Below are 23,120 nucleotides of genomic sequence, written 5' to 3'. Positions count from 1 at the left end.
TTCCTTTCATACTTTTTTTTTCGTGCTTTTTTTAACGAAAAGAATGTCAAAGAACGTAGTTATTATTGGTACATAAAAAAAAGATAATGTAATGCGTAACTAACGACATATACAAAGGGGCTGGTGTATCTGGTTTAACGACTGGTATTTGTTTATTGAGAAGCGGATACAAGGATGTTTTGATTATAGCAAAGCACTTGCCTGGTGATTTATCCTCTGAATATACTTCTGCATGGGCAGGTGCATCTATTATTACTTGTGCTGAGCATGATGATTACCGATTGCATGGTAAGGATTATATGAAAATAAGTATAAGCAAGGCATGTAAACTAAAATTGATATGAAAATAGAAATTGACCTTGATTCAAAAAAGGAATTTGCTTACCTTGCTGATAATGTGCCAGAAGCGCATGTCATCCGAGTAAACGCGGTACAATACTTGAGGAACCCAGACATGTCTGATAAAGAAGCTTACTGGACAAAAAAGATGTATGACAACGTAAGCTATATATTAAAGAGAGAAATGGAACTTTTTATTGATATTATACAGTTTCAAATCATTCCCAAAAAGGATCTTATCGAAGAAGCTTCTCATGGATATAGTTTTAGTTCATGTAGGATTATTAATACAAACAATATGTATACCTAAACTAACAGGCACAGTTACTGCCAATGTTCCAAAATATTTAAAATGGCTTTTAGAGACATTTAAAAGTTTAGGAGGACGCATCGAGAGACAATCAGTTGAAAGTATTGAGCAAGTCATTAGACAATATCAAAAAGCTGATATTGTTATCAATTGTACTGGACTTGGTTCATCTAAATTAAAAGATGTTGAAGACACCACATTATGCCCTGTCCGTGGTCAGACTGTCCTTGTTCATGCACCTCACATTAAGGTAAGTAGATACGGATAAAAAGTCATAAGCTTGTAAATTAAGCTCCCGTATTTTTTGATAAACACATAGACACAATACTATGATGATGGTATGTATAGATAATTATAAAAATTGTTAAATGCTAAACTGGTTTTTATATAGGTAGCGTATGCTGGACTTATATCATTCCTCGTGATGATGGTCAAGTCATTTGTGGCGGTACAATTGACTCTGTAAATAGAGCTACTGCTCCTGATCCAGATATTGCAAAAGATATCTTGAGTCGTGTTTACCAACTTTGTCCTCAAATTACGCATGGAAAAGGCCCTGAATCCTTCAAGATCATTTCACATAACGTAGGCTTTCGACCTGCACGAAAGGATGGTATCCGAATCGAAAAGGAAACTAAATGTAAGAGGTGGAAAAAATCATTATTTTTCTTTCTATGCTTATCATTTCCTTTAATTTATTACCAGTTTGCTCTGACGGACGAAAAGTGATTGTATGCCACAATTATGGTCATGGATCACATGGTAAATACATAGATATTTATACGCATATTAAGCTAAATTTTATCACAACAGGCTATCAATCAAGTTGGGGTTCCAGTCAAAGAGTTGTAAAGCTATTGAAAGATGAACGTATTTCTAAATTATGAAGAATAAAAATAGCGGGCTTTCTTTTTTTTTTTTCTATTATCAAGTTGTATAAAATATATGATTTATTATTTTCTTATGATACATTGAGAGTACACGAAAGAGAGAATGTGAATAATGCGTTATTGCTTGGGTGGTGCGTCTGATAATGAAATGCGAGTAACAGCAGCGTTGATACTTCCATTACGTGTGATGGCTCTGGCAGCAATAGTTGATGTACGACGACGAAGTGCTACAGCTTCCTCTTCTTCAGGTGTCATACCAAACATACGATGTTCACGAATCATAGCCTTTTCAAAGAGTAAATCAGGAAGAGTACATGTACCAAGTGCACGACGCATATGTGTTGTTAAATAACTAAGGCCAACTTGATAGGAGGCATTCATCCAGCCAAAGCCTTCTCTTGGGACACATTTGAAGTCTGTTCCTACGTTACCGTATTCAACTTCAACTTTGTGCGATAAGCTAACAACATCAAACTTCTCAGGAACAACACCATTGAAATCAACAAAGCCTTTTGTAATTCTACATTAAAAATTAAATACGAGCAATCTATAAAGAGTTAATTCAACTTACGTAAATAACCAACGGTATGCTAGTCGACGAGCCGTTTCAATCATACCATATTTATCCAAGCCAACCCATGCCATCATTTGATGAGGAGCCCATCCAAATGGAAAGTCCCATTGTCGGTTAGGCCTTTCTAACGAAATGGCACCACGAGATGATTCCGTTCCAGATACTAAACCACCCATGACTTCAAACTTGGAAAGTGAATGCTTTACCATACTTTGGGCTTGCTCATGACTTGCACAACCTGCCCAAAGAGCCCAAAAAGTGGTAACGCTTTCATAAGTTGTCTGCTCTTCTTTTATCGTATCATAGTCAAAGTAAAGGGATTCTTTTTCATTCCACAAATACTTGTCAATACGTTCCCTACGCAGTCTGGCTCTTTCTAACCAATCAGTCGCATTTTGTTTAATACCATCAAAGTCCTCCAGATCATCATCCAGATAGTCTCTAATAGCATCCGCAATATCCATTTCATATTTATACAAGAGTGCATTCAAGTCAATCGTTGCCAGGTTGGCACATACTTTATCAAATCTATAAGTAGTATCATGTCCAGACTCTCTTACTGCACGATCATGTAAAAAATACTCGTCTAGTTCAGGTTCTTTGATTATCTTATCATTGTATTTCTCAATAAATTCATCCAAGCTTATATTATGTTTTTTAGCAAATGGTTCCAAGATATGAACAAAGTGCGATGCCTCTGTTTCTGGTGGAATACCAGTGCCATCAGGTCGATACCTCGAGAGCATTGTTTTTTTGTCCAAACGCGGTTCACCCATCCAAACCTCCCAGTATTCTTTCATGGCTGATTTGAGAATACGTCTTAGCCAATCCTTGTTTTCTTTTTCTGGTGAAAGTCTCTCATAGACTTTGAGGGCCATGTCGGTCAAGAACGGAGGTTGAGAACGAGCAAGATAATAAGATCGATTGGCATTCAATATTTTCCCATAGTGCTTAATTTGATAGGCAAAATTTTCGACCATACTGCGTACAAGTTCAAGTCGACCGTCTTCAAGCAAACCCAAGGCTGAAAAATAAGAATCCCAGCCATACATTTCATTGAAACGTCCACCAGGAACGACAAATGGCTCTCCAACAAAGGTATTGTTTCCATTTTCGTCTTTTACTTTGCGCATTGCCAAAGTAAGTAAACCAGGACGGTCGTTGATGTTCTTTACATAATCTGCAGTAATTTCTTTGGGTAAATATTCTACTTCCAAATTCAAATGTTTGCGAATTTCGGCAACTTGTTTATAGAACCCGTAAGCTTCATGGTCTTCATGAGGGACATAGATACGAGGATTCTTGTTGGAAGATCTGTTTTTGGGATCTGGACAAATCACCTCAAGGGAGTCGGCATCAATACGACGAGTCAAACCATCCCAGAAATTAAATCGAATCATGCGAGACAGACGATCCACCGGGTTTTCATTCAACCTGGCCTCATCCAACACAATATGTTTTCTCCCATAGTCATTGGCCAAAGCAAGTTCTTGCAGTAGGTTTGATAACATATAGGTGCCTCTGATATCAATTTTTCGGTAGCCACCCGAGTCAGCAGTACCTAAGGACATTGTCTTTGGTCCCAAGTCGTTAATAGTTATTTGAAAATCTCCATCCGTGTCTTCTTGTTCCAAAATTTTGCGTTGTGTTTCTTCAACATCAATCAAGAATCGACGTGCTTTATTTTTGTCATCTGCAAAGATGAAGAAGTCAATAAACATTTTTTTTTCCCTCCTTTTCTGTCATTTGGTTTATTGTGACTTACCATGTGAAGCCCGACGTCTTCGAGTTCCTTCAAGTGTACTCACTGGCGTTCCTCCCAACTGATGACTTCTCTATATACTTCATACATGAGCGACGTAAACAAAAAATTATGCCGAATTTTCATTTACCGTATGAGTTCTCGTCCTATGTCTTGCATTGTCACCCGTTGTATAATATGTAGAAGCAGGAGCATGGACATCATGCTCAATCTCAATTATTGGTAAATTAGACATTGTAAGGAATAGAATATTCAAGAAAAAAAAAAAAAGTGGAAATAAAACGTAAATCTACAGAGAAAATTGTGTTTGAAATGATACGTCACTGAAGTTTTCGGATTATAAACCTTGCTGATTCACTTCTAACCATATTTATTCTTACTTGGATTTGCAAACACATACACACACATCGATTAAGAAACCTTTTGATCATTATTAAATTAGAAATACTAGGCTTTCAACTTATGAAAATAGATTAGGTATAGAAAAATAGAGAAGACGATATGAATACTATATTCATCTAATACGATTTAAAAAGAATAGAAGTTTTGTTTTGTAACCTGAACATTTTATTAGCATTTGACTCGCCAATTCACCCGATCAAGGATATAACAAAAATTTAGTCGTTAACTATGCAATACTAATTCTTCCTAAACAAAGTTTGACTATTTCAAAACAAAAGTTAAAATTGATTGTTTGCATATACTAATTTGTATCCTAAAAAAAATTCCAAAAAGGGTGTGAATATCCCAAGAACTATATATCCCATAAACCATCTTGTAATATGATAAAATCAGTTCTATATTCTACATTTTTTAGTTTTTAAACTTTTTGCTTACGTAATTAATTGAGCATAATTTTTTTAAAAAAGGGTTCAAAGTATAGGAATTTTGGTATGCCTTTTTTGGTAAACGCATAAAGATCTTTGCGAGTGACGGTAAACGACCCGTCGTAAAACACCGTCACTATCAGACAAATAAATTTTAATTTTGCTTCTGGATGATCAACCTTGCTTGATCCTTTTCTTACCTCTAGAACTACTGCGTAGCTGCCAGTCTTCTCTTCAAATCTGGAGGGAGAAGTTAATACAATGTATTTTTCAGCTTCAATGTTGCTGATTTTATGTGATTTAAATGCTGGTAACGGAGCGCCAAACAAAATAGTACTAAGGCCTACGATACCGATTGCCAACGCTGACAGAGAATCTCTCAACTTGGCAGCACATTTGGACAGAACTGATACACACAGCGAGTTTGTACAGTAAAAGCTGCCTTTGGCCTTCCTAGAAAAAACCTCTCCGTTTTTCGTTACTGATATACGGGGATGCGTCAGTCGTCGAAAGCAAAAAACACAAGTCTTGGAAGTCAAGTTCTCATTGGTAACGCAAACGTTTGTTGCTTCGGAGTGGATGACCTCTTTCCACCGTCCACTGTGTCTTTTAAATCCTTTGATGCGGGAACCAACTCCGGTTCCTCTGTCTCCAATGAACATGACCAATTTCTTCTTTGTTGAAGGGTTATCTATTAAAGCGCATTAGAACTCAATTATCTTCCATCATCCTGAAAAGTTACTACCAGAAGTCTGAGACAGTGCCTTTCGTTCCTTTGTGCATATTCGATGAGTGAATATATGCTTCTGGATTTCACGATGTCGGCGCTCATTCATTCTGTTGCCAGTGTTATAGAAATCACGCAGTTTTTTGCGATGTTCAACATGCGCGTCAAAGTTATGTTTGAATTGTTCAACTGACGCATTTGAAGTTGATCTCACTTTCTGAGAAAGACTATTTTCAATCAGTTGTATCTCCTTTCCCTTTCTAGTGAGCTTCTTTCCTATTTGGCGCTTAATCCTTTGTTTGAATGCACCACAGCCAAAATCTAACGACCATAGTTTTTTGAAGGTCGCTTCTCTTCTGGTTTTCGTGAGATATAGTTCAGAATATTTTGTCTTCGTTGTAATTCCCTCTTTGGTGCCAGATGCAGACGTAGTAGAATAACCAACAGCTTGTCCAGTAGTTTATTGATCATGGTTTTACCCGCCCACATGTTTTTGAAATTTGTCATATATATTTGCAGAGCCAAAGACATCAGACTTGAGGGCACATTTTTGACAGGAAAAGTTTCCTTCTTTATATCCTCGGCGTCCATCAATTTGGACAAGGCAGTTTGTATTGGATGCGCATTTAATGTTTGATCTTGACTTCCACGGTTACTAAAATATTTAGTACTTATCAGAGAAAGATGCTGTTCTTGGAACAATTGGCTGAAATCAGCGTCGAAGGCAGGAGAGTCGCTGACATCCGTTGCAAGTGGTGTGATTGTATATTTTGGTGAATCTGTATGAAATTCGCTTGATACTATCGTAGTTATATCAAATCCATTAACCTTTCTTGTGTTTATGACGTCTCCATCCAGAAAGAATTGATTGCTTTTTAAACAGATCATCATCATTTGAATTAAGGAAGAAAAGTACAATATGTAGTCTGTTGAACCAATCATAGCACGCTGTAATTTTTTCATGATCAAATCTTTTATAGATGGATCCAGGTCTTCTCTGATCAAGTTGTTAATTGATGCTGTGCAAGTACGATATGAATTTTCATCTACAACAGGACAGCCTGCGTCAGATACTGAACCACGATCAGTATCATTGGATTCGAGTTGTGCAGATTTGGCGAGATTTGTTTCTTCATTTTTGAAAGTATCAAAATTTTTGACAACAAACTCTTGCCACTCTATTTCATTCTTTTTACCAACATGATTATCCATGAATGATCGCATTTGTCGCAATATAAGATCTGCTTGGCTAGGCTCATTGCAAGTAGATTCAGCTAGTTTGGCAGCTCCAGTAATGATACCACTGGGAAGTTTTTTAGCCGTTGATAATTTTTGCTTCAAGGCTGCAAGTTGTTCGTTCATCTTTTTGTTATTTTTGCTCACGACGGTACGAATACTCTCCTTTAATTTGGTTTCCATCGACAAAAAGAAGAAAGTATCTAGCTCTGTATCAGAAAATTGAACGCGTTTGCGCTTGTTATCACTGGTCCCTTCTCCAGGACTCGACGACCGAGGGCGTTTTGAGCTTGAGTGATGTTTTCTTTTTGGGGGTAGAGTGGAAATTCCCACAAAACGAGAGGATTGTTTAGCCTTCATTCTGTTCATTGTATAACTTGTAACTACTAAATTAAACCCAGAGACATAGATTACTTGGAATGATCTGTTTTACCTTGACTGCAATGGGTATCTTCAGAATTGATGGATATGTGATATCAACTACAAGGTTAATCAATATATAAAATAAAAAAAGATAGAAAGAAAAATGATTGGGTATTCAGACGAATGTTGTTAAATAAGTTCGAAAGACTTGGAAAAAAATAATTGATCTTTATGAAAAATGAACAACAAAATTTAGTCTTTATAAAATATGAATAACAATAATAAAAAAAAGCAGAGAAAGACGATGTATTTTGAGATTGTTTAGATGGAAAGGCTTGGGAGGATACACCAATACCACTTAAAGAAGAAGAGCAATCACGTTTGACTTTACTTAGAAGTTGGTCTAAATTTTCGACATCTCCTTTATACATTGATAAATACTTTTCAGTATCTTCAACATATTCTTCCCAACGAAGAGCAACAGAAATAGATTTATCATTATCGATAGAAGTGTCGATAGCATCATCAACATGTTCTTCAATCCAACGCTTTACCTCGGCAGGCAGACGAGATTGTACAATATCTTTAACATCATGGGAGGTCATGATTAGCGTGTTACCAAACATAATCCACAGAGATGGAGTTATCAGTCAAGAAGTATTTGTTCAATTTAACCGTGCAGTTAACCTTCATAGAGGTGCGCATTCTTTTGGCAGACGGGGGAGAGTCATTTTCAGCAGGTTCTTTTTTAACACTTTTATTTTTTACCAGCATGGTCACAAACATAGAAAGTAGATTTAACAGGAAGAGGTTTAACGCAACAACCAGGTTGAGATTCAACATTACGATACCAATTGTCATACTCTATCTCATTTTGAGAGCTTAACGCTTTCCTCTGCATAGTCAGGAACAGTACGATAAGTGAAAGCAGATTGAATGTTAAGCATGATAATGAAATATACGATGGTGTTAAAATAATGAATATAGCTAACCTTTTTATTATGGAGGAGGGATGTACGTAAAAATATGAAAAATAAAATAAAATATCCTGTCAGTGGTTTAGTTGTCATCACTAAAGGAAATCGTTGGCAAGATCAATTCTGGTATGCGTATGCATACATTGAGTAAAATGGAAGACGCCATGAAGAGATCTGTTGCCAACATCAGTGATGTTGATGAGAGCTCTGCTTCTCTTCCTCCTAGACAAAAATAACGATTTTTTTATATAATATTATTAAAATAAAACTTCAAAAAATTCACCCCTCAAGTATCAAATAGAATATTTTAATGTTTTTTTTTTCTGTCTTTTCATTTTTTCCCTGTGACCAGCATTTATCGTTGGTCATTTAGATTTATCCTGTTCTTTGACAGTCGGAATTTGAATCATACATTTGTGATCTGCATTAAGAGCATCTATCTACATGCGCAGAACAATGGTGTTCATCTTCCGCCATTCTTGGAAGGCAAATGCAGTTGGCATGCTACTTTTACTATCATGAACATCTCTCTGTAATATCTAGCCTTAGTTAAGCTTTTATTTAATGATACAAACTTTTAAATGAAATTGCTATTTTTGAGATTTTACTGATTTATAAATAAACCTTAGTCGTGCAGCAGAGCAATCCTCTACGGTATGCTATTAGCAAAACTATTCATTTTCTTTCTTTATACTACTTTGACAATAATTAATGACCAAATACAACCAATGAAATGTTGAGAGAGATATGTTCCAATATTATTATCTTTTTAGTCCTAAATTACAAGCTTTCTAGGCTAAGTTAGGCAGTTGATTGTATCAAGAAAAATGTCATTGGAAGGGATTTAATCATTACTTTCCTGATATTCCTGACTTTGTTTAATGCCCAGCAATAATAATGCATTTCTTTGCTTTCATATCTATTTTCGAAATACTTTAAGGCACGGACAGTAAAAAATACAATAAAAAAAAATAAGCAAATATAAGCTTAGAATACCAAATAAAATCATTACCAAAGCATATTTAAGATCGTATCTACAGTTGAAAATAGTGTAAGGTTTAAAGTTTTCAATGGCTCAAAGTTAAACTGTGCTGAGTGTAGTCTTGACTTTTTTTCATTGTCAGAAGTTCTACACCGTTTTTGTAGTGACCACTTTTCTAAAAATGGGAAAAATAACTTTAGCGTAGCAACTTTCACTTCATTTTTCTTTTTCTTTTTCTAACACTATTGACAATAAAATGAACTTTTCACCAACATTAAATGCAGATTCATTTCAGTTCAAACGTAAATATGCTGAGCCATCAAGGCGACAAAGAAATACATTAACAAGCATGTCAAAAAAGAAGCGATTATCACAAAGCAAAGAAAACATCGAAACAGAATTACGAAGCGCGTTTACAATAGATAACGTGGTAAAAATCAAGGGCATTTGTTCAAGTGCGCTTATGAAAGACCATGTACTTTATATTGATAAAAGTATTGTACATCGAAAGCTATTGACTCAGATAGCGGTAGCTATGGGAGCTCAAGTAAAAGAGACAATGGATAAAAGCAGCGTGACAGATCTGATCCATGGACCCAAGAAAATAGGAAATGGAAATCCAAAGATTATAAATGAAGCTATGAAGAAAGGTATCCGTAGGACATCGCCACTGTGGATTGAAACATGCTATAAAGAACACCGCTATTTTTCACCTGCATTATTTCCATATGACATTGATGATAGAAGAGATAGAATGAATTGGAAACAAAACAAGGAGGAGGACGTTGATCCTTTTGGTGTGGAAGGACAGATACCAGAAGACGATGAAAACTTTGGTCGTCAGATGGGAATTGAAAAATATTTTACAAGGATGACGACAAATAGCAGTGAACCGGTGGTAGAAGAAGAACAAAAAGTAGAAGATGAACAAGAAGAAGCAGAAAAAACTGAAGAGAAACAAGCCGAGGAAGAGAAGAGAAAGATAGAATCAGAAATAAGATCAAAATTGATTGAGGAAGCTGTAAAAGCAAGGAAAGAAGAAATTGAGGCAAATAAAGCTAAAGATACCAGTGATAAAACTCCATTACAAAAGAAGAAGAAGAAATCTGTACCTAATGCACCCACAGATTTCTGGTATCATGAAGGCATGAAGCTTTGGTATGGTGAGCAATCATACAAGCTATAAAAATAATGTATAAATTTATGTTCAAGATCTGGCTTTTGTTTTTTATTAATTTGACATATTGTGAGTGCATATATTCTCAAAATGCATGCTTTACATATAAACCTATATAATAAAAAGACATCCTGAGATTATGGATACTGATTGCTTACCTCATATACCAATATTCAATTCAATCTTATCATAAAAGAATAAGCTAGAAATAGAATCCAACAAAAAATTGTGAATATGTTTATTTTATTTTATTTTTTTGCAAAAAAAATTGGTTCACTGGTTTTTTTTCTTTCTTTATCTTTACAATGACCAATTCAAACGACAATATTTGGAAAGACTTGATAAGCTGGCAAACAGAAATAAATAAGAAAGATTCAGCCTTGATCAAAAGTAAGCCCGTTCATGACAAAGTAAGAGTCCTATTGTTCATGATTAACAAAAGGAAACTTACTTAAAGACAGGAAATTCCCCCCATTCGAAGATCCACAGAGATCGTATTGGATAACCAAAAACCAAAAGGCTTGAACACGTTAACACCACAATCAAAGCAAAAGAATGTAATTACTTTGTCATGTATAAAAAAAAAGTAAATTCAATCAACTTTATTAGATTCACACAAGCCAGAAGCCTGCTTACATTGAAAAGGCAGAAATAGAAAAAGTTAAAGTAAGAATGCCTTTAATAGCGTAAAAATGGACTGTGATTTGACATGTATTTTTGTTTAGGGCAATGAATACTTTGTCAAACAAGATTTCCGCAATGCTCAGCTTCACTACACTAAGGCTATCGAAATCAATCCAACTGTGTCTGTTTATTATGTAAACCGATCATTGACACACATAAAATTGAACAAGTAAAAAAAAAAAGGAGGGGGAGGGATCGAAATAAAGCAACTAACGCGCAGTTAAAACTAGTTTTATAGAAGCAGAAAGAGATTGTACGAAAGGAATCGAACTTGATCCCAAGAATACTAAAGCTTACTGGAGGCGTAGCACTGCTTTACAGAACCTTGGAAGACTCAATGAAGCCAAAGAAGGTAGAATTTCTATATTGTCTATCAAACAAATAAAGTTCTGACATATTTTCTCTTTTTTAGATCTTGTAGCAGCATTGAAATTGGAACCTAAAAATGCTGCAATAACAGAAGATCTCAGAAAAGTAACTTTACAACTAGATTCCGCGAGAAAGCAAAAGGAGCAAAAAAAGGAAGACAATGATAAAAGCACGCGTGTAATACCAATAAACATAATCAACGAGTCATTTAATCCCGAGAGCTTTGAAAAATCTTTGGATTCCCGAAAGAAACAAAGTAAGCCTTCAGGCCCTTCAGCTGAACCTAAGAATGATACCGCAAATAACAACAAAAAACCTGTAAAAGCAACAACATTTATATCTAGTCAGTCTTCGACTGCCAATGCTCGGACTGAAAAGGAGAAAGCATCACTATCCGACAAGCCCTCGATAACTAAATCTGTAGCTAAAACAGAGTCCGCCAAACCTGAAGCAAAAGTAGCTGCAGTTCTCAAGGATAAAACATTAGAGCCAACAACAGAAACAGACAAAAATAGTATCAATAAAAAAGAAGCAAACACCACGCAAGTTAAAGCAGTACCCATCATAGCCAAATCATTTAATTTCTCAGTGCCACGCACAAATTTTGAATTTGAACGAGATTGGAAGACATGTAAAGCAAGAGGAAATGATGTCTTGTATCAGTACTTTCAAGTAAGAATTTCGTCTAGTCTAAACAAAGCAATGGATTAACTAATCTTTTTTTTAAGAGCATTCCACCTTCGTCCTTTTCATCCTTGTTTAAATCGTCTTTGGAATCAAAATATTTCGAAGACATGATTCATATCTTAGCAACAAAATATATTGAAAATAAGACAGCGGAGGACATGTTTAATGTCTTGGAAAATCTTTCTAGAGTGAGACGTTTGGACATGTTGGTGATGTTTTTGAGTAAAAAACAAGAAGAAGGTAAATAATCCCTCTCCCACTTGAGAATACATAGAAGAAGCTTTAACTTTTTAATGTAGAGCTCAAAAGTTTGTTTGACAAGATTAAATCATCCAATGTGCCAGCAGAGAAATTAGCTCAAGTAGCAAAAATCTACAAGATTCATATCTAATATGTCAATCAATCTATTATTATAGAATTGTTCTTTTAGGAAAGTGCTTCATCATGTTACTTATTCCTTTTTTTTTTGCTTGAATATAAAAAAGACTTAATTCTATAAAGTATGCTGTAGTTATATTCCCTAATTTGTATTACTTGTGAAGTTATCAAAATATATACACCGCCTTCTGCACTTTATTTTTTACGCTTTTACTAAAGTGAGTATACAAGATTTATAAGTAAAGAAAGTCTGCTATTACTTCATTATAAACAAATAGAAGAACTAATCATTAATTTAGATAACGCCACTAACTTTATATGATCGGTGTTTAAGTTTTTATGATGAATCCTTTACGAAAGTTGAAGATTTTTTTTTTTTTTTTTTCCATCAAAAACTTCACTTTAGCACATGCATGATCTCCGATTGATTTCTCCTGTCTCCTGAACACAGGATTATCTTCAGCTCTTTCCTAATTGAGTCATTCAATTCCCTCTTTCTTTTTTCTTTTCTTTCTATTATTTCCCATCTTTCTCGGCAACATGACAACAACACAGTCCGTTCGGTCTGGTCATAGTTTTATTGATTCAAAAGCTTCCAAAGAAAATTTCACTTCGTTGTTTTATAATTACGAAGAAGTACAGTGTAATGCATTGTCAAGAAGACTGTCAGAGGATGTTGCTCCATTTCCTTTAGATCCCACACATTCCTTTATCCCACAAACAAAAAGAGCTTCCTCAACACCTACTTTATCACAGCATCGTCGAACACTGACACCTGATCTCGGTGAAATAGATTCAGAAGATCAAGCAGCCTTGGAAGCTGAGATCACAGCAAGACGAGCCGCACGTCGTGTTTCGAGAAGAATGCAACATTATTGTGATGATGAAGAAGATGATAATAGAGTGCTGATAGGAACTCGCGTGGCAGAAGGACATCGAAATTATCAGTTGATGTAAGTTGTAGAAAGTGGCATGTCATTTTACATACAAACTGACCAATGAAAAGGTATGACATGCTGACGGGTATTCGAATTGCAGTAAGTTTTATTTTGAGAATGAAGACAAGATTTTAAAGTTCTCTTTTTTTTTTAATAAAAGGTAGGACGAGTGTCTGCAAAAATAAAAAGAGAATTGACTGATGATGATTTTACTGCAGCACATAAATTGGTATTTGACGTGTAAGTTTCTCAAAACAAATTTTATTAAAGAATTGTGTATTAAAATATTTATTTTAGTACTGGCAATGAATTGACGCCTGGAGTAAAATATGATTTCAAATTTAAAGATTATGCTCCTTGGGTATTTAGATATTTAAGAGAACAATTCCATATTGATCCTGCTGATTACATGGTAAGAAGTATAGTAAAATGTCGTTCTTTCTTTACTCAACAGCACTCCTCTGTAGATGTCACTTACCAACAAATACATCCTTAGTGAACTAGGTTCACCTGGAAAAAGTGGGAGCTTTTTCTATTATTCTCGAGATTATAGGTTTATTATAAAGACAATACACCACACAGAGCACAAATTTATGCGCAAAATATTAAAAGAATATTATCAGGTAATGACGAATTTTTTTTAAAAAAAAAAAGACAAAAATAAATTGTTTTTTTTTGTAGCATGTCTGTGAGAATCCTCATACACTACTTTGTCGATTCTATGGTCTCCATCGTATAAAATTACCCCATGGAAGTAAAATTCACTTTGTTGTCATGGGCAACGTGTTGCCTAGTAACAAGGATGTACATGAAACATATGATCTGAAAGGCTCGACTTACGGACGAATAACAAGCAATGAAGAAATCATCAAGAACCCTCATGCTGTACTTAAGGATTTGAATTGGGTCAATAAAAAGAAAAAACTGGAACTTGGTACCCAAAAGCGATCTATATTTCTTAATCAACTCTATAAAGACGTGCAGGTACAAAGATTATTTTCTCAAGATAATATTGATTAATTTCATATGATAGTTATTGTCCAGGCTAGGTATCATGGATTATAGTTTACTTATTGGTATACATGATATTGTTAGAGGAAATACTGAAAACATTAGAGATTCCAATCTACGTATTGTCAACCGCATACAAAGGAATTAGAAAGAACCTTATCAAGAAATAGAAGAGAAAGTAAAGCCGGTATAGTCAGAAAGGCCATTCGACTATCAAATCCAGTTCAATTAGACTCTTCGCAATTACCAACAACACTTTTTGATGAGTAAAGAATTATTTTTTTGATTTTTTTTTTACATGTATTTATCTTTTTCTTTTTAGACGAAAATATTGCATTTTTTACTCGGAAGAAGGAGGATTTAGATCAACAGATGAGGAAGATCATTGGACAGATAAAGTATATTATTTAGGTGTTATTGATATTTTGACAAGATATAATTTGTTAAAGAAAGCAGAGCACTTTTTTAAAAGCTTTACACAAGACAAGGAAGCAATATCTGCTGTGCAACCTCAATCTTATGGAGAGAGATTTTTGAAGTTTGTTAAAAACACAGCTTTAATGAATTTCAAGAAAGACAATTAATTATTATTATTATTATTATTCCCCCCTTGTATTTGTACATATACCATCCTGTATGCCCTTATATGATTATTAATAAAAAGAAATGCTGAATTATGACAAAAAAATTTCCTTTTATGTCTTGCCAAGAAACGAGGGGCAAAAGAATAGAATTCCTATTGTTTCTGAAATATCTAAATTAGTTTAATTAAACGTTCAGCTGTGACATTTACAACCTTTTCCGCCACTAAGAACACTCTCCGACAACGTACTGCATACCTTAGTTTTCGTATTTGATTTTTCTCCAGCAATTACTTTAAAAGGTGCTTTACCGAAACAGCATTTTCATCGTTGTGTTCAACTTTGGTCGCTCATCCAAAAGATCTTGGCAAGAGTGCACAGACTATTCATTTAAGAATTAATCACGTAAGGCAAACCATCTGCTATTTATAACATTCTCCGATATGCATTCGGCCTCACAGTTACGCCGGTCATTCGCCCTATTTCTTTGGACTCCAGCCTCTTTATTTTGTGAAACTCTAGTGCCACGCTGTACTGGACCGGAAAATTTACAGTTAACATAAAAGATCAAAAAACAATTCTTTTTTATGCCCTTCTTTTTTCTGTATTATTAACATGTCGAACGATAAGCTTTCTTGTCGGTGGTTAAATTGTCAAAAATCTTTTGAATCAGCAGAAGGACTTTACAGCCATTTATCCGACGACCATGTAGGAAGAAGATCAACAAACAATTTATGCTTGCAGTGTCGATGGAACAATTGCGGTACAGTTGCTGTAAAGAGAGATCACTTGGCAAGCCATATTAGAGTCCATCTGCCTTTAAAACGTAAATGTTGAAGAAAAATTGTAATATCTTAGACAACTTACCTTTTTCTTGATAGCTCACGTTTGTTCTGTAAATGCAATTGCATATTATAATCCTTTCTCAATTGACTAACAACGCATATAGATTTGTGATAAAGGGTTTAAAAGACCTCAAGATTTGAAAAAGCATGAAAAGATTCATACTGAAGAACATCAATGTATAGTATACATTAAACATCACATTTTGCGTTAGCTAATCCCTTTACATAGCATCTTTACTTAGTAAACAACCTGGATACAAGCCTGTCAGGAGAAGAAGAAAAACAGTCTATCAAGGACGCAATTTGGGTCCCTTACCTATGAATTCATCTAGCCAAGGTAGATAAATGTTACACTAATCTGAATAAATGTTTATACAAGCTTTTCTTAGGATCAATTACCTCCGACATGTCTTCACTCACCTACAGCCCTCCTATGCAAAGTGGTGTTTCTCTTACAGAGAGCCCTGTAAAAGACGAAGGATTCTATCCTTACGGGAATATAAAAAATGCAACTGGCGATTTTACCCAGAACGTGTTATATAATCAAAACTTACCAAATTACGATGCAGGTAAAAAACACCATGTCAACAAATAAAAAAAGACATCACTTATATTTTCTTTAGAAATGATTAATAGATTAAATGAAATCGCGCCTACTATAGATTATATAGATAATCTAAATTGGTCAGTACCTGCAGACTTAGGCTCTGCTCAAGTACTTCAAGATTGGCTTGAGCAAATATCATCCAATATTCAAAATAATGAAGACTCCAAAGTGGCAATGACCACCGATTATTACAATAATAATGACACCTTCATTCCTGACCAACAACAAGACAACCTTTACCCTAAATTAACTGACCTACCTTCAGATCCTTATTTTGCCTTGACGCCCAATTCATTTATCGATCTTCACCCAGTAAATACAGAAAGACCATCTACACCATCTCAAATCAGTCCAAGCAAAACAGAGGTCAGTCCACAATTTTGGTCCCCAAGCTTGATCAATTCACAACAAAACCAATCTTCTTCATCCTACTCACTATCCTCTTCTGACATGGTTGATTTCTCGAGCCCCACATCACATTCAGATTATCCAACATTTCAAACAAAACAAGAGTTAGTATGCGAAGTAACTCCTACTTTAAATTCTGCTGGTTCATTTAATAACAAAAAGGATTTAATACACATGATGAATGTCTTTTCTTCACCTAAAGATATTAAAAAGCCCACAAAGACGCAACCAAAAAAAGAAAAGAAAAATTTAGATAAAGAACAAGTTGTATGTCAAACATTTAAAGAAGAAGAAGATAGTTCAATATCTCCTTATGCTGATTTAGTCAATATGATTAGTCATATGAATATGGAAGATACCAGACCACATCCTGTCATTATTGATACACCTCAAACATGTTCTTAAGTTTTGTATATTTTTTTTCTCATTTTTTTGTTATTCACGTTATATGTTAAATATTGCTTCGCCCCTTCTCCCTCCCTGCCAGTGAAAACCAAGACTTTTTTTATTATGCATTCGAAAAATAAAAAAATACATTTTTTGATTTAACTAACCTTTTTTAGCATTAAAAAAGTTTCGCTCGAGTCGTACAACAAAAAGGTACAATTTAAGGGTAAAGTGCATGTACAATGTTTCCAGATCGGTATGCCAAGATAATGATAACAATCACTTGCAAAAAAAAAAAACCATTAAATCAGTATAGTACAATTATGCTGTCATTTCTTTGTTTGGTTAGGTTACTTGTTAAAGAATGCTAAGATAAAAAAAAGATTGCGGTTGATTAGCAACAGATCCTTGTCTGAAACTTGTGGCAAAAAATGAAAATCTTGTTTCAAAGTATTTGCTGGACTATAGACCAAAATTAATAGCTTATAATAACAGTAAATCTAGCATGGATTTGTCATTTCTTGGCTATAGTAAACATACTTTGGAAGAAAAAGTATTTTATTAGGCATTACATACAAATGGTAGAATATTCCTCATGCCATTGATCAGCTTTGGCGATTATTTTTATTAACTTTCTTTTACGTTGTTGATAATTCTGATACAATACAAATACTCAATTGGATTCATATTCGGCCTAGGGATCTCCCTTGTCTGACTTTAAGATATACATAATAGCATTTGGAAGAAGATTCAACGTAATTTACCCTAAAATAAAATTAATAACTCAAGTGAAACTCTTGAGGACACATCAATGGTTGCCAGAGAAATGAAAATGCAGCCGAGTGCTATGGTGACTGCTGGAATAGAAAAGGTACTAGTCTATGGTATCCAAGTGTATGGAAATAATAACAATTCAAATGAACGGAAAGCACACTATTTGCACAAGAAACATCTAAGCATCATCATGGACTAGATTCAACATCAAAAACATTCCAAAAACAGATGAAGAATGCATTATACACATGCGTCAGCTTAGCAAGGATAAAGCAATACCTGTCTTGATTAATGCACTTTTAGACTATCAAACAACATCATATTATCATATCAAGAAGGATAAAATGTATCAATAATAGCAAATAAATGAATTTGATTATATTAAGGCACTTGCAATTCGTTTGTTGGGAGAATCATCAAAAAGAAACACTTGGTACTACATGAACTGTATTAGTCTAATCATCTTATCTTTGTTTTACTATATTATCATCATCAGTAGTTTGTTATTGGTGTCACAAAATTATCTTTACTTTGTCAGCTACATGTCAAATAGAGAATTGCTGTTGTTTATTAGATAGAAAACGACAAGTAGCAAGATAAAGTCGATATGTAAAGAATGGTAACACAACAAATGGAACTTGAAAAGTCGACAAGCAAAAAATTTAAAAGCGACAAGACAAATCTGGAAATACTGTAACCTTTGCTTTCTTCTATTTCCTCTTTTTCTCTTTAAAATGACAATTGAAGAAGAGATTTTATTGCAAATCGAAAACGCATTTCAAGTAACAGATAAGCAACTCAATGATCTTGTTATTGGCATTCAAGAGGAAATGAAGGCTGGACTTAATATTGACAGGTCCCTGAATAGCTATGAATCAAGTGAATTAAAAATGATTCCTTCCTACGTTACAGGTACATGTTGATCTGTAGCAGAACCTTCTCTTATTTTATTTTATTAGGCTACCCTACAGGCAATGAAAAAGGGATTTATTTAGCACTCGAGATAAGTGGCATCGATATTTACGTCTGTCAAGTGAAGTTAAAAGGAGAAGGAGGAAAACTAGCTATTAACCAATACCAATACAAAATACCCGATGATCTGACAGCAGGAGAAGACGTGACGGTCCTGATTGATTATGTAGCTGATTGTGTAGCTGATTTTCAACAAAGAGTGGGCGCTAATCCCCACGAGACTTATTCGATGGCCATCAGTCTTGGATTTGCTGTTTTACAAACAGGTCTTGGCCATGGTACTATCATTGCTTTGGAACACGGCTTTGACTTTCCTAATGCAATTGGGTGTGATGCGGTTGATCTGTTTGATCGACAGCTGAAGGCAAAAGGTTTAGCTGTCAAAATTGTTGCTATAGCAAACGGTAAATGCGAGTTTTTTTTTATTTATTTTCTGCTTGTTATAAAGTGATGAGATTCACTGTTTAGAATAGATGGTGTATGTACATTATTAGCGCATGCCTATCAGCATCCTTCTACACGAATCGGCGTAATTCATAGTGCTGGCACGAATTGCGCTTATTATGATAAAATGACAAATATAAAGCAATTTAATCAATTTAACCAAGACATGATTATTAATACAGAATGGTGTAACTTTGGCGCAAAGCATTTGCCCATCACACAGTTTGATCGATATGTTGATATACAATCAAACAATCCTGGCATTCACTATTTCGAAAAAATGACAACGGGCATGTACCTAGGCGAAATTGTACGTCAAGTGATCCTTTGCTTAATGGAACAAAAGGTGCTATCCTTTGAGATGAAAGTGGACGAAGATGATGATGAAGGGTGTTTATTATCTGTACCTTATCAATTTGATACAAGTTATATGTATGTATGTGAAATGGATGAGAATGACTTAGAGGATACGCGCGTCATATTAGAAGAAATGTGTCGAGTAGGAGAAACAACATTAAGAGATAGAAAGATTGTGAAAAAAATATGTGAATGGGTAGGTAACCGTGCTGCATTTTTGCTTGGCGCAGGTATTGCTGGTGTTGTAAAATATACAGTGGAACAAGGTGTTGGTTTAGATGAAAATGATGGATTAGCTATCGGTAAATAAAAATAGATACATAATAATAAAAAGTTCACTTCTTTTTGTTAGCCATCAGTGGAGATGTTTATAAAGATTATCCTATGTTTCACCCTAGAGTATGTGAAACAATAAAAGACATGATACCAGAACGAATTGCATCGAAGCTATCAGTGGGAATAGTACAACATTCACGTATAGTTGGTGCAGCTATCGTAGCAATGATGGCAGAAAAGATGGATCATCGCAATGCAAACTTTATCCTTACATAAATTTTTCTTCTTCTTTTTTTATTATACAATCTAAAGATTTTTTTATCAAAAGAACAAAAATGTATGGGATAAGAGTAATAATAAGCGCATATACTTTTTAGTGGGAAACGGGAGACTGTGTATGTTGTTTTTGTGTCGGTTGTGTGTATGAGAGTGAAGATTTATACATTAAAGAAGGAGGAAGGAAGCAATATTACTTTTGATTGCCGTTGGGTGTATTTTTACCTTTGGTACCAGCTGCGCTATTACGTGCATTTTGACCTTGACGGCGATGACTATTAGGTCGACGTTCAAAATTGCTACTTACGTTACTGTAGTTTTGGTTTCTTCCTTGATTATAGCGATTACCAGATTGATTGCTGCTAAAACGGCGTTCTTCAGCAAGGACAATACTTCCACTGGAAAGAGGTACTTTGTGTTGAGCTAAAGCTTTTTGAACAGACTCAGGTGAAGTAAATTCAATAAAAGCACAATTTTTAGGTCTAGAAATATTAATATGCTTCACAGCACCAATCTTTGTAAATGCCTCTTTGAGTTGCTCTTCATTCACTGATTCATAGACTTGTTTAACAAAGATTTGTGTAATTGAATCTAGCACATAATATTAAGAAAAGAGCTTTCTCTTGTGTTTTTAATTGCATACCTTTACTACGAGGAGCTTGGTTTTTATGATGATGATGCTGCTGATGGTGAGATTGATATTGAATTGGCTTTTCTACATTGTTTATGACCGGTGATGTAGCTTTAGGGGCAACAGTAGCTGGAGTAACAGTAGCTGGAGTAACAGTAGCTGGAGTAACAGTAGCTGGAGCAACAGTAGACTCTTCAGCAGCAGAAGCATTGGTTAAAGTGGAAATGTTACTGGCTGCGGCAGCTGCTGCAGTGAGATTAGCCCAAGTCTTTGGCACAGCAGGCTTATTACCGGATTTCTCGGGCTCTTGCTTTTGCTTGTTAGATTGCTTTAAGTCGGACTTTGTCTTTTTCTTTTCTTCAACAACAGGCTCAACAATTTCCTTTGCAGGAGTGGATACTTTGGAGGGAATAGGTGAAGTAAGGACTGGACTAGAAGCTTCAGGAAGTTCAGCAGGTGTTTCAGGCTTTTTAACTTTTTCAATATTTTTTTCTTCTTTCTTTTCTTTCTCTTTAGGCAATTCTTTTTTAGTTACTTTTTCCTCTTTAACTGGTTCCTCCACTTTTTCCTTCTTTTCTTCCACATTCACTGGCATTTGTTCATTTTTAACAATTTCAGGTGTTTTTATAGTCGTTGTTGTATCAGTAGATACAGGCTGAGTAGTAGATGTCTTTTTAGCCTCTCCTTCATCATAACTATAATAATCAATTTGAACCTCATCCTTCAAGAATCTGAAAATGTCATTGAGCACATAATATCCATTAGGTTGAGTAGCTAAAAAGAAAGTTTGACTGAATTTCTGAGAAGGACCGTTCTGATTACACATTTCTCCTAAGACATGAATGAGAATACCATCGTTGACAGACAACTGACTATCGACTTGAGTGACCAACACTTTACAATCTTCAAATTTACATTCTTCAATTTTTTTACAAATTTCCTATATGCATATTAATTCATTATTTCTCTCACTAAATCTACAATTCTTTACCTCTTGACCTTTTGCTGTTTCAGTGATAGCTCCTTCATCACCTCTTACAAAAAGAGAATCTTTACTGTAAAAGGCATGAAGTCTACTAGGTTTCTTGTTCAAAAAAGTGTAATACTCACGAACAAAGATGAGACCTACGTCTTGTGAGGATTGTGTTGCAGTTGTAGTAGTTTGAGTTACAGAATTTGCCATTATTGTTATTTTGAAGTAAATAAAAAAAAAAATAGTTTTTTTTTGAAAATTTTAATACATTAAAACTCATCAGAGTAAGAACTCAAAAGTGATCAAACAGTGACTTCTCTCAAAAATACAAAAGATATTTAGCACAGAGAATTGTAAGTAGGTAGTTTAATAGTTCTTTCTGGATTTGATGGATGACAATCTCGCCCAAGACAGGAGTCTATTCAAAGAATTGTTATTAGTGAGCTTTCTATATGAATCGGATGACTGTAGCAATATATATACATATATATATACATTTATTGTAAACTTGTCATGTAAGTTGTAATATGTGGAAAGCCTAAGTGTAGATAAATCCTGGAACATTGTGCTGCAATTAGAATCTTTAGTGTTTCAGAAGTATTTTTTTGTAAACTTCATTCCGTAAAACTTATCTTTGAATGCAAGTAAAGAGAATACGTTGTTTTGTTCTGGTAATTTGCACAATTGACAATATTTATCTTCTTCATTTGCTGGGATGCTTCTGTGCTAATTGGATTGAATGGATAATTTTTTATGCAGAGGTCTCTACCATACATTTCTGGGAATATGATGCATAGGACTACAGACAAAAGCTTTCCAGTTGTTGTTACTTGTACTTGTGATTTGTGAATTTGTATTGAGGCTAAATATTGTCTTTAACTGACTATTCTTCATTGCTGCTATATCGATATCATCATAACACGTCTGTTCAATGAACGGATCAAAGTTTATGCTTGATTCAATTGGATGGTCATTTTTGTATGCATTATGAATTCATTTTATTTTTTGGACGAAGTGAAAAATGAATTCGGACCTTTTTTTCTAGATAATTTATAACATGGATTTTATCCATTATAGCCATACTAATGAACTTCTTATTTTAGATAAAGTCAGCTCTGATGAGATGGATATTGAAGAAGTTGCTCTTGAATACGGCTATATAGAGCGTTTATTGATTTTGATGCTGCTGATCGGACTCCATCCATTGTATAGAAGTTGTTATCGAAGGGATTGCTTCGGATATACAGACTCTTGATATCAGTAAAAAAAATACAAAAGTATAAGAAGCATAACAATAATCAAATTGAGCATTTTATTCACATTATTCAAGAGTAGGGTTTGATTATACCAAAAGCTGC

At 34.6% G+C, this 23,120-nt stretch overlaps 10 protein-coding genes across 10 annotated transcripts; 6 read left to right on the top strand and 4 right to left on the bottom strand.

The window, feature by feature from the left end:
- Window positions 1-43: 43 nt before the first annotated feature.
- On the top strand, window positions 44-1,536 carry RO3G_04016 (uncharacterized protein; the record flags this gene model as incomplete). Its single annotated transcript, XM_067658606.1, has 9 exons — window positions 44-68; window positions 118-288; window positions 351-499; window positions 551-614; window positions 658-899; window positions 969-987; window positions 1,041-1,289; window positions 1,355-1,411; window positions 1,463-1,536. The coding sequence occupies 9 exons, from the start codon at window positions 44-46 to the stop codon at window positions 1,534-1,536; spliced, it is 1,050 nt and encodes a 349-aa protein (XP_067514707.1).
- Window positions 1,537-1,656: 120 nt separating this feature from the next.
- On the bottom strand, window positions 1,657-3,834 carry RO3G_04015 (uncharacterized protein; the record flags this gene model as incomplete). Its single annotated transcript, XM_067658605.1, has 2 exons — window positions 1,657-2,059; window positions 2,111-3,834. The coding sequence occupies 2 exons, from the start codon at window positions 3,832-3,834 to the stop codon at window positions 1,657-1,659; spliced, it is 2,127 nt and encodes a 708-aa protein (XP_067514706.1).
- A 1,916-nt stretch (window positions 3,835-5,750) lies between these two features.
- RO3G_04014 (uncharacterized protein) lies at window positions 5,751-6,791 on the bottom strand (the record flags this gene model as incomplete). The annotated part of the gene is made up of 1 exon (XM_067658604.1): window positions 5,751-6,791. One exon carries the CDS (start codon window positions 6,789-6,791, stop codon window positions 5,751-5,753), a length of 1,041 nt encoding a protein of 346 aa, XP_067514705.1.
- Window positions 6,792-7,280: 489 nt separating this feature from the next.
- RO3G_04013 (uncharacterized protein) lies at window positions 7,281-7,633 on the bottom strand (the record flags this gene model as incomplete). Its single annotated transcript, XM_067658603.1, has 2 exons — window positions 7,281-7,285; window positions 7,420-7,633. 2 exons carry the CDS (start codon window positions 7,631-7,633, stop codon window positions 7,281-7,283), a joined length of 219 nt encoding a protein of 72 aa, XP_067514704.1.
- A 1,889-nt stretch (window positions 7,634-9,522) lies between these two features.
- RO3G_04012 (uncharacterized protein) lies at window positions 9,523-10,173 on the top strand (the record flags this gene model as incomplete). The annotated part of the gene is made up of 1 exon (XM_067658602.1): window positions 9,523-10,173. The coding sequence occupies one exon, from the start codon at window positions 9,523-9,525 to the stop codon at window positions 10,171-10,173; it is 651 nt and encodes a 216-aa protein (XP_067514703.1).
- Window positions 10,174-12,062: 1,889 nt separating this feature from the next.
- Window positions 12,063-12,295, top strand: RO3G_04011 (uncharacterized protein; the record flags this gene model as incomplete). The annotated part of the gene is made up of 2 exons (XM_067658601.1): window positions 12,063-12,144; window positions 12,204-12,295. The coding sequence occupies 2 exons, from the start codon at window positions 12,063-12,065 to the stop codon at window positions 12,293-12,295; spliced, it is 174 nt and encodes a 57-aa protein (XP_067514702.1).
- Window positions 12,296-12,822: 527 nt separating this feature from the next.
- RO3G_04010 (uncharacterized protein) lies at window positions 12,823-14,240 on the top strand (the record flags this gene model as incomplete). Its single annotated transcript, XM_067658600.1, has 6 exons — window positions 12,823-13,235; window positions 13,289-13,319; window positions 13,381-13,460; window positions 13,518-13,632; window positions 13,787-13,843; window positions 13,902-14,240. The coding sequence occupies 6 exons, from the start codon at window positions 12,823-12,825 to the stop codon at window positions 14,238-14,240; spliced, it is 1,035 nt and encodes a 344-aa protein (XP_067514701.1).
- A 1,187-nt stretch (window positions 14,241-15,427) lies between these two features.
- On the top strand, window positions 15,428-17,077 carry RO3G_04009 (uncharacterized protein; the record flags this gene model as incomplete). Its single annotated transcript, XM_067658599.1, has 5 exons — window positions 15,428-15,586; window positions 15,762-15,834; window positions 15,887-15,994; window positions 16,047-16,226; window positions 16,329-17,077. 5 exons carry the CDS (start codon window positions 15,428-15,430, stop codon window positions 17,075-17,077), a joined length of 1,269 nt encoding a protein of 422 aa, XP_067514700.1.
- A 1,490-nt stretch (window positions 17,078-18,567) lies between these two features.
- On the top strand, window positions 18,568-19,916 carry RO3G_04008 (uncharacterized protein; the record flags this gene model as incomplete). Its single annotated transcript, XM_067658598.1, has 3 exons — window positions 18,568-18,745; window positions 18,793-19,209; window positions 19,279-19,916. 3 exons carry the CDS (start codon window positions 18,568-18,570, stop codon window positions 19,914-19,916), a joined length of 1,233 nt encoding a protein of 410 aa, XP_067514699.1.
- A 435-nt stretch (window positions 19,917-20,351) lies between these two features.
- Window positions 20,352-21,972, bottom strand: RO3G_04007 (uncharacterized protein; the record flags this gene model as incomplete). The annotated part of the gene is made up of 3 exons (XM_067658597.1): window positions 20,352-20,749; window positions 20,802-21,729; window positions 21,781-21,972. The coding sequence occupies 3 exons, from the start codon at window positions 21,970-21,972 to the stop codon at window positions 20,352-20,354; spliced, it is 1,518 nt and encodes a 505-aa protein (XP_067514698.1).
- Window positions 21,973-23,120: the final 1,148 nt, after the last annotated feature.

This window comes from Rhizopus delemar, genomic scaffold (genome assembly GCF_000149305.1).
Source record: "Rhizopus delemar RA 99-880 supercont3.2 genomic scaffold, whole genome shotgun sequence".
NCBI classification, from domain to species: domain Eukaryota; kingdom Fungi; phylum Mucoromycota; class Mucoromycetes; order Mucorales; family Rhizopodaceae; genus Rhizopus; species Rhizopus delemar.
The sequence above is the reverse complement of the archived record's forward strand: the minus strand, read 5'-3'. Positions and strand labels throughout refer to the sequence as shown.